General features: G+C 39.5%; 1 protein-coding gene across 1 annotated transcript; it reads right to left on the bottom strand.

The window, feature by feature from the left end:
• Positions 1 to 1,593: 1,593 nt before the first annotated feature.
• On the bottom strand, positions 1,594 to 7,543 carry TAF11 (TATA-box binding protein associated factor 11). The gene is made up of 5 exons (XM_072423029.1): positions 7,395 to 7,543; positions 6,153 to 6,295; positions 5,981 to 6,068; positions 4,843 to 4,939; positions 1,594 to 3,177 (listed from the first exon to the last, which is right to left on the bottom strand). The coding sequence occupies exons 1-5, from the start codon at positions 7,482 to 7,484 to the stop codon at positions 3,047 to 3,049; spliced, it is 549 nt and encodes a 182-aa protein (XP_072279130.1). The 5' UTR covers positions 7,485 to 7,543; the 3' UTR covers positions 1,594 to 3,046.
• Between the last annotated feature and the right edge of the window lie 3,345 nt (positions 7,544 to 10,888).

The following is a 10,888-nucleotide window of genomic DNA, read 5'->3' as shown; positions in this document are numbered from 1 at the left end:
AAATAACTGAGCTCAGCTCTTTAAGTACACATGGGTGTAACCAATCACATCATTACCTCTGTTTTTTCAGTTTTAATTTTTCCATTTGTCTAATTTTTATTCATCCCTTAAGGAGCCCAGGGAAATGCAGGTCCAAAACAAAAGACCTTTTTCTTGTACTTTCCCTAGTATTTAATGTGTGATACGTTTCCAGGAGGTTGGTGCAGCCATAGGACCAGAGAGAATAAAAGCCTACAGAGCCAATTATTATTTGTTCAAAATAAAGATGACTCCAAGATCACCCCTATATTCCAATAAATACTGCAAAAAACTAATGGGAAGCCCATGACCCTGGAGGATTTAAAGAAAAAAAGTTATCAGAAATCAGATAACTACTTTGTTTTTTTCTTTTCATCCGCCAGACAAGTAAGATGTTAATAAGGGTGGTACCATGGTTTGAAGTACTTTTATTTCAAAAGCCTTGAAATCTTGACTAGACTGAAGATCCACTCTGTGGTGCTTCATAAGAATCTTCAACGGTCTGGTGAGAAAATTTCAAATCGACCATAGAAGAATCAGCCAGGTTTTTTTTTTTTTAATATATTGATTAATATGTTTTTTGAAATCCACAGCAAGCACATGCACTTTTCCTTTAATAATTGGGGGGGACGCTGTATTAAATCTAGTTAATTCTAGAATAGAGTGGGAAAGGATTTAAACATCTGTCAGGTACAAAAGGCTGTGCTGAGAGATTTTTCCCTCACTCCCTGTAAAACGAACTGCATTTTGAAAGTATTTGTATGGCACTTTGTTTTAGCAAAGATTTGAAAAAGGACCAGTCCATCAAGTTAAACCACTAGGAAAATAAACATATGTCACCGTATTTCCCCGATTTTAGGACATCCCCATTAAGTAAGCCACCCCCAATTTTTAAAAAAATAATTAAAATAAGACACTCACCCGTTTATAAGACAGTTCCAGATATCTGATCCTGCGTGTGTGTCTCTGATGCTGGCTGCAGGGCGTGTCTATTCCTGAGCCAAACTGAAAGTAAAAAGCCTGCACACGATTCTGAACAAGGAAGCAAGCTGCTGATCCCTGCACTAATGGAGATCCCTGCACTTAATTATGGGTAAGTGATCAGAAGGGGACAATCATTTCATAGTGATCAGAAGGGGACAATCATTTCATAGTGATCAGAAGGGGACAATCATTTCAGAGTGATCAGAAGGGGATAATCAATTGCATAGAGTGATCAGAAGGGGACAATCAATGGCACAGAGTGATCAGAAGGGGACAATCAATGGCACAGAGTGATCAGAAGGGGACAATCAATGGCACAGAGTGATCAGAAGGGGAATTTGAACGGCACATGAGTGATCAGAAGGGGAATATGAACGGCACATGAGTGATCAGAAGGGGAATATGAACGGCACATGAGTGATCAGAAGGGGAATATGAACGGCACATGAGTGATCAGAAGGGGACAATCAATGAAACATGAGTGATCATGAGTCATGGCATTTCAAAAAATATAAGAGAGTGCCTTATAATCGGGGAAACAGGGTAGATAAGAAACCTAAAGACAAAAGTTGATCCAGAGAAAGGCAAAAAAAAAACAACTTTTTTTTTTAATCACAAGAAAAAAAAAGTCATAACTACAACAAAACAAAAGTATAATCATATAAAACTGCGTTAAAAAAAAAAATACATAGGAATACATTATCCTTATACCCTCATCACATGCAACTGGAGGATATCCTACCTTACCCTTCAACTCTGATAAAATCAATAGTTTGCTCAAAACTGTCACTGCACTGCCTGTATTTAGGCCTAATAATACACAAATTTACATACACAACCTTTTAATCCAACACTGTATTTTTCAGTCCCGTGGCTTTCTTTGCTTCTTACACACTTTACAAAACTGTACACTATCTTCTTACAACATTATTGACATTCAAAACAAATTTACAAATTTCTTCATATAAATTCTAAATAAAGTAAACCAGTACAGCACATATGGGCTTCAGTATGCAAAATGGCAATGTGTACAACAAGCTTTGACAATTGTTTGCAAGTCTACAACTTTAAAGCAGAAGCAAACTCACTAAAACACAGTCACCAGGTGGTAAAGGTTCTTGCCAAGAGGCGCGATTTTTTGCCAAAAAAAATTGTTCATTGCAGCATTTTGTTGTTTATGCTGCACATGCACCATTCTGTGTAGAGCCGGCCATTATCCTTTGCATTAGGATAGAACAGACCAAGAAGGTGGAGATCATATTACCCCTGTACACACACAAAAGTTACTCCATCGGTGGCTGCCCAGTGTCTGAGGAGAATTGTGGTGGACCCAGAGGAGACTGCACTGACCTTGGCAGCATTAGGTAATGCAGTGGTGACATGATCCTGGACCTCTCATCACTGGAGGGCACAAAGAAAATAGGTGTAGACCATATGCATGCCTTTCTTACTTGCCAAGCCTCACAAATGCTCACCCACAACGAGTTTACTTCGACTTTTAACACAAGCTTCTGTTTCAGATTGGGGGGGGGGGTGATAAACAGATGTTAATGGTAAAAAGGATTTTTGCTTTAAAAAATATGCTAGCAGCATAGGCTTCAGCAATAGTATGAAAATGTATGCTTTCAGCTCCAGTGTGGTGATGTTAGAGTGTTATAACCACTACTAACAGTCTGTACAGATAGATGCTATTTTACTAGACAATTACACGTTAACTCTAATTTAAAATTAGTAAATAGTCTGTACATTAAACTATTAGGGTGCCCATGAACAGCAGATAACAGGTTTTTTTTAATGCTGGCTCCACCAGCTTCATATACTTGCTTTAATCCCTTTTGGTTTAGTCACTGGGTGTGAAGAGAAGAAGCACTCAAGGTGAGTTCCAAGTTGCAATTCATTTATGCTCCTAGGGCCCAAACAAAATGGCAGGTAAACAAGGAGAATTTTATCATGTACAGCTAGTGGGGTTGCCAATAAAGTAACCCTGATGGGTTTACTAAAATCCTCAGTAATCTCTCTTTTTAGAAATGTATCAACCATCATGTCAGCTTAACAAGATTTTTTTATACTTTGAATCTGGAATCTGTCCCCTGGACTTTAATCTTCTGAGTGCTTCCCTCATGTGACGAGGCTGTAACGGAGGGCTTTCTCCCCACTTCTCACAAACATCCAGAGCTAAAAAAGAAAGAAAAATATGAGTGAAATGCAATGTGGAGAGAAATGTATAAACCTTTCACCATATCAGTTCCATAATCATATTGTACTCCCCTCTCTCTCCTTTCTCCAGTCACTGGCAATTCACAAAATACAAGGCAATGATTAGTTGAGGAGAGTAGGTGTAAAAGCAAATGAGAGTTCTTGCTTACTCTCACAGCATCGGAAAAACAGTGGAGCTGAGGGGCACCAGTGGAAGTAATTTTGTTTTATAAGAAGAATATGCTGCTGGTGGCTTGGGTGTCTGATCTCATGCAGAAGAGAAAAGTGTCTAAAGCAGTCTGGAACTGTGTTTTTCAGGCTTGACAAGGAGTCACCCAAGAACTGCATCTGGGTAGAAACAGTTAAAGCGTATCTAAACCCAGAAATTTCACTTTACATAAATCACCTAGGCGATCGAAAATGAACGGGAGCGCAAAGCCTCCTGGGATACCTACGTCACCCATCCCAGGAGGCTCTTGGGTGCTCCTTCTGCGCATGCCTGAGCATCTCGGACATGCACAGAAGGAGCCTTTTTGCGCAAAGAAAAAAAATTTGCCAATCTCACGCATGCGCAGGGAGATTGGCAAGTTTTTTTCATCCCACACTACCCAATCTTGAGCCTGGGTTGGGTGACGTAGTATGAAGAACCAGGAAGAAGAGAAGAAGCCGGCTTCAGGACGACGCAGGACCTCATGCAAGACACCCCCTGATGGATCGGACTGCCCTGCAGAATTAAAAGGCAAGTGTAATTTTTTTTTTTTTTTTAGCCCCTTTTAAGTTTAGTTCCTCTTTCAAAATCACATGCCTATATTTCTCAAGCCAGAATAATAGAGGACCAGGGGTGTCTATGGGTAAAAAGACAGATTATCTTCAAACAACTATACAATTTATAGCCAATTACATAATGAAGTATACATATATTGAACAGACACAAATTCTGATTTATTAAAGAGACAATCATTCATATACATTAAAGTGGAACTCAAATTTCCATTTTACATGTTAAAAAAAACTGAAACGGTTAAACTGAATTGGTGTCATGTTTTCAGGAAACCTGAGTAAGGAAGAAGGGTGCTGCAATCAGCTCCCTGCTGTGAAGAGAACATTTATTTGATGTTAGGGTGAGCAGGGGATAAGCCAATGCTGAGATAACACTAACTAAAGATACCTGTAGAATAACACTGTATTACGATATACAACTTAAAAAGCACAGTGGCTCAGTGGTTAGCACTCTGGCCTTTGCAGCGCTAGGTCCCAGGTTCGAATCTCGGCCAGGTCACTATCTGCATAGAGTTTCTTCCACACTCTAAAAACATGCAGTTAGGTTAATTGGCTTCCCCCAAAATTACCTTAGACCATGGTAATAACATATGACTATGGTAGAGACATTAAATTGTGAGCCCCTTTGAGGGACAGCTAGTGACATGAGTATGGACTTTGTACAGCTGCGTAATATGACAGAGCTATATAAATACTGTGTAATATTATTAATAATAATAATAATAATAATACTAATAATAATCACATCTTAAATAGGAATCAAGCTTTTTGGAATTCTTGTTTACATAGAGAATTTACAATACAATTTTAGAGGACCTCTTCAACACCCTGTGATTGTTTTAAAAACATGGAAAAAAAATTTACCTTCCTCCACAACTTCTCCAACAAAAACCTTTGCGATACCGGACATAGCAATCACTACATTCTGTGACACAGAGCACCCTGTAATGGATTGAATCAGCTGAAATAAAGAGAAAGACATTGTAAATTTAAAGTGTCATGGAATCAAACTAAGCTTCAACAACCAACATTTTTCTGTTATTGGTGTTTAAAGGCTAACTCCAGGCTTTTTACTAGGGTCCACTTCTGATCTATTCCAGTGCTCGGCACTCATGTAGAGCAGTACTGATGTTTGCATGCCATTTGCCTAACTGTCCCTCTAGCTTAAATGTAGTAAAAAGATAATGTAAAATAAAGAATGAAGGCTTAATCACTCCTCCCGTCTCCTGAAAATTATTTTTCAGAATATAGTTGTAATTGTATGAAATATACTATATACCTTATAGACAAATGACAAAACTGCTTGAATTACATACTCTACTGTCATTCACATGACTAGACCAATTCTTTGAAAGGTGGGTTGACAACCTCCTGTTCAGCATTCTGCCAAATTGAACAACAGCCACATTGACATTGGTGTGGCTGCATTTTATAACATATTACTTAACATGTTTATGCAGCTGTACTGTTACTGAAAACATCTTGGTCTTAATCTCTATATTAAAAAAAGTAAGCAGAGCAGCAAGTCATTTTTACAAACAACATTTCACCAGAATAAGATTTTAACTAGCTGCAACTGCAGAAAAAACAACCCTGTTACCACAGGTTCTTTAAAATAAGCCACGCAGCAAGACAGCTTTATAGAATTTAGTTCCTAAAGTAAACCTGTCATGGGGACACACACAAACTGTCATTGGGGTTGCCTTGTAGTGAAAAAGCCATCCCCCCTAAATGCTGCAAGTTGAGGTGAATTTTTATTCTCCTTGCCAAACAATGTGGATTAACCGATAGTACTTATTTCCTGTAAAGACATACAAATTTGCAGGAGGCCAAAATGGAGAGGTTGTATTCTACACAACAGTAAATTCTGAATACTTGCAGTGCCATGTTTAAAAACATGATCAGCTAAAAAAGTAAGAATAGAAAATATTCTTTTACAGGTGACATCATAGATAAGAGTCACCCTTTGGTTCAAGTATACAATTATATTCTCACATCATACCCGCTTAATAGCAGCTTTAGGGAAGGCAGAGCGTCTGTACATCTCGTAGCGATTCAGCTGCTCTTCTGAGAATGATGACACCAGAATTCTACATAGGAAACAAATGTGTCACATATTCAGGTATTATTTCCAAAGTCCTGAAATCATTTGTATTTTATCCCCAGATACTTACTGCATCTTCTGGATCTCATCCTCATCCACTTTCTGCTTTTTTTCTTTTCTCTCCTTTACCTCCATTTTCATTTTCTTAGGGTTGAGCAGTTCATCAGATACTCCTCCTGCTGCAGCAGCCACAGGACTTCCCTCTGCTTTTACCTTAAAAAACAGATTGAAATCCTAAAAATGTGGATTGTGATTATTCATATTTTATATGCAAGTAGAAAACAGCATAAACATTGGTACCTCTAACTCTGTCCTGTTTAAAAATAATCCCCCTCGCCCCGAAATTTAAAAAAAAAGTGAGTATCCCAGGAGGTTCTGAGTTCTTTATCGCTGCTGTAATAAACACAGAAGGTGAGGGGCTTCACCTTTCAAAAAAACAAGAAAAAGCTTTAAACTCCCACCCCACCAACAAAAGAAAGTAATTTTTACCCTACATAAATGGGTTTTGTTCCTTTTTTTGTAAAGTAAAAATTTTAGCTTAGCTCTGATTTCACAGCATGAAGGACGACTCTCATTATTATTATTATTATTATTATTATTATTATTATTAATAATAATAATAATAATAATCAGGATTTATATAGTGCCATAATATTATGCAGCACTGTACATTAAATAGGGATTGCAAATGACAGACTAATACAGACAGTGATACAGGAGGAGAGGACCCTGCCCCGAAGAGCTTACAATCAAATTCAGATACACCTCTCCAGCCACTGAGCACTTTCTAGCCTATGGATTACCAGTGATTTTCCAAGGAGAAAAGTGGGGGAAAAAATTGGCAGTAAAAATTAGTCACACTTCTCAGGACTCATTCACACTATAGGAAAGTTTGATGTCATATGTTACACTGTAACATGCGGCCACCCATTATGATACTGATCACTATAATGAATGGGGCGGTGCACAATACCAGACAGAAAGGCATGCAGAAGGATGTTATCCACACACCCTGCAGTGCTCTGTGGCAACATCAGACTTTGCTCTCTGATGTCCTTGTATTGCATTTGAAGTGAACACGGCACCACACAAGGAACGTGGTCCTACCAAAGTGTTCTAACAACTTGGCCAGTCGGAGGGAACAATACAGCAACATTTTGTTTATAACTATCTTACAAAGTTTAATTAGCGGCTCGAGTACTATGCTGAAGTACGGTAGTGGTCAATGTATTCCCTGAACACAACAATTCACCGTATTGCTGTATCTGTTTACTATAGAAAACCTTAAGATAAACAGTCCCATCCCTCTCACCTCATTCTCTGACTCCTCCACTTTCTCCCGCGGCTCTACATCGTCCACAGTAATTTTCTCCTCTTCACTCGGAATTGTAGAGTTCTCCATTTCCCTTTGGTAGATGCTAGGAGGAAAGGGCGGGGTTTACTGAAAGGGCGTGGTATATTATGCGACGTGTACGTACAGAGAATTCTGGGAATTTTTCCTCTCTGTAGCTTCGCTTTTTTGGTAGCTATGAATAATTGGTTGCGACTAGTTCTCATCCAGTACAAGGACCTTTTGCCCCCTAGTGGTCAGGTCCTGTATAGGTATAGGAAATAGCCCACTCATATAAGAGCAGGCTATTTCCCATCCAATACAAGGACCTTTTCATGCCTCCTAGTGGTCAGGTCTGGTCCAAGGATAGAAAATAGCTCGCTCAAATATGGGAAGGCTAATTACCATCCAGTACAAGGACCTCATTATTCCATAGATGTCAGATCCAGTATTTGGATAAGAAATATCCCGCTCATCTATATCAAGGGTAAAAAACATTCAGTACAAGGATCTGATGATGCTCACTAGTGTTAGGTGCAGTATAGGAATAGGAGCCCACTCACATATTTCATGGGTAATTCCCATCCAGTACTTGTGCTTGTACTGGATGTTAATTAGCCTGGTCATATATGAGTGGGCTATTTCCTATCCAAATACTGGACCTGACCACTAAGGAATAATGAGGTCATTGTACTGGATGGGAATTACCCTGGATATATATGAGTGGGCTATTTCCTATACCAGATTTCAACACTAGGAGGCATAAAGAAGGTCCTTGTACTGGATTGGAAATAACCTGCTTATACATAATAAGGTATTTTCTATCCAAATGCTGGAAACTACCACTAAGAAATAATGAGGTCCTAGTACTGGATGGGATTATCCTGGATATATACGAGTGGGCTTTTTTCTATCCCTTTACTGGGCCTGAACACTAAGGAATATTGAGCTCCTTGTACTGGATGTGAATTACCCTGGATATATATGAGTAGGCTATTTCCTATCCCTATACCGGACTGAAAGGATCTGCTTCTACTTCTAGTTCCTCAAATGCACCGTGACTTCTGCTTCACCAGAGAGACAGACGTCTGAAGAGATATCCCAATAACACACACGCACACAGTATGGTTTAAGGAATATACTCTGATCTTTATTTGATAAGGCGGTCTTTTTATACACATCGGTATACGAGGTGTGGTCGTTATTCACGTACAGCTATTTAGGTTTTGGCCATATATAGTGTTTTTTGATACAGGGAGGCTGATTCATCAAGCAAAATCGGAAGCTCGCTCGCGCATTCGTATTCGCGATCCGAAATCGTACGCCGTCGCGCAATTCAGCAACTGAAAGAGCTCGCGCATCTCCGGCAGCTTTACACTGGCGAGCTTGCATTAAAAGTTTAAAATCTTGACACCCTACGTTATGTTTAAGTAACAAATAATCCACAGCAAATCTAGATTCTAGCACTGATCCTCTTACTCCTTGTAGATCTAAAAGCATGTTTGATAAGGCGGTAGAAGTATGATTCAGAGATTTAGCCAAGTCACATGCAATAGAATTTATAGTACGAGTATTATATATAGCCAGTCCAGGTACTCCCAATATAGAGGCCCCCAAACTTGTATATTCTGCACGGCTGAGAAGGGGTAGGGTGGAGTCACAGTTTTCTGATAAAGTCTTGGTGACCGATCTGTAAACTCTTCTGATAGGGGGTTGTCTAGGAAGAGCCAAAGTCAGCCTGGATAATGCACAGGGACCTCCAATAACATTGGCAGGAATATATTTGTAAGTGCTGTTACCACATGACAAAAACCACCCCTTAGGGAGCATTATAATATAGATAAAACTGGGAGTCACAATGGTCTTATCACAACTCATGGAATTGTCTAGGGAGCTAACAATCCTACCATTCTTTTTACAGGTGTCATTAATATAATCATATACACTATTCTTAGGTAATCCTCTTTTGATGTCTCTATCATCACAATATAAGGTGAAATCCTGAGAAAAGGTAAAACATATCTCTGCTGCAGTCACATTAACAGTAGTTATTCTAATATTATCCCTGCTATATCCTACTTTCTGACATTCCCCAGAGAAGTCATACAAGGGAATAAAAGATTGTGTATTTTTAGTCGTCGAACAGACTTCAAGGAGGGATTCATCAGGTGTAGGCACAGCAACAACACATGTTTTTATAAGATCCCGTGGGCTCTGTAGGTCTTCAAGGCACAATGAGCTAACATTTAGGGCATTTGCCATCCTGACTATACTATTCTGTTCAGAATGAAAGGGGTCGGGAGCAAAGGGATCTTGCTCCTGAGCTCTTTTGAATATTGACTGATTATTCAGTGTACCACATAAGAAACTCATCTCCTCTGGATGATAGATACAAGTAGTAATAAGCCAGACTGGCAAGAAAATGCAAAGAATAATTATCAACAGACAAATAAATCTCCCAGAATATTGTGGGGTCATTATCTTCAGCCTGTGGCAAGGCACTTTTCAGGGATTTCACACCTGCCTCACCCTCTTTGTCTCCGTTCGACGCCGGAGAAGAAGCCTCAGGGACCCTTTTCACTCTGCTAGCATGAATCCAGATTGGAGTCTCTTCTGTGAGAATCGCTGTTCTGGTGACTGCTACCACTCGGGTGGGTGGTCCAAAAGGGAACTCTGTCTGTTTTCGCCCTTTTGCCAGGCGCTGGACTATCACCACATCTCCTGGTTGGAAAGGATGCGTAGGTTCCTGTCGAGAGAAAAGAGAGGCATGAGCAACATTTTTCTCAACTTGATTTAAAGTTTCTACAAGTTTTCTCACATATTCTGCCTGTACTACTTCTAGATCCCCCATTTCTATCACAGGGGCCTTTGGACCCCAAGGGGTGGGGAAAGGTCCTCCCATTAGGACCTCAAATGGTGAGTAGCCAGTATTCTTATTAGGCTGCATCCTACTTTCTGCTACGGTTACAGCAAAAACTTTTTCCAATTAGTGAATGTGCCTCCAGTAATTTTCCTTATTTTTTCTTTAATTGTTCTATTCATCCTTTCTACTACCCCAGAACTTTGAGGGTGGTAAGGGAGGTGGAACTTCCAGTCAATCCTAAGGGCTTTGAATAGCTCCCTACATCCCCATCTGGGGATAATTTCTTGTAACAAAATCTTTACCACAATTTGGTGGTTGTGTTTCATTTGTAGTAGGAAAAACCTCCGGCCATTTAGAGAACATATCCACAATCACAAGGGCATATTCCTGCTTTCTTCCTGTCTTTGGAATATGGGTAAAGTCAATTTGTAGGTGAGTAAATGGTGAAGTCGCGTAATTCAGATGCTGGTGTTGGGCCTTCTTTGAGTTATTTGGGTTGTTTCTGAGACATATAATACATCGTGAATCATAGGATTGTACCTTTGATCTAAGGCTTGGTATAAAAAAATCTCTCCTAATGAAGTCAGTGGTTGCCTGTGCTCCCCCATGGCCA

This window comes from Pyxicephalus adspersus, chromosome 1 (assembly GCF_032062135.1).
Source record: "Pyxicephalus adspersus chromosome 1, UCB_Pads_2.0, whole genome shotgun sequence".
In the NCBI taxonomy this organism is placed as follows: Eukaryota; Metazoa; Chordata; class Amphibia; order Anura; family Pyxicephalidae; genus Pyxicephalus; species Pyxicephalus adspersus.
This window is presented reverse-complemented; position numbering and strand designations above follow the sequence as displayed.

Coding starts and splice junctions, on each gene's coding strand:
- TAF11 (XM_072423029.1), bottom strand. CDS start 7,484: ATGGAGAACTCTACAATTCCGAGTGAAGAGGAGAAAATTACTGTGGAC. Junction 6,069..6,152: donor GATGAGATCCAGAAGATGCA/GTAAGTATCTGG, acceptor TTTCCTATGTAG/AATTCTGGTGTCATCATTCT. Junction 3,178..4,842: donor TGGAGAAGTTGTGGAGGAAG/GTAAATTTTTTT, acceptor TTTCTTTTTTAG/CTCTGGATGTTTGTGAGAAG.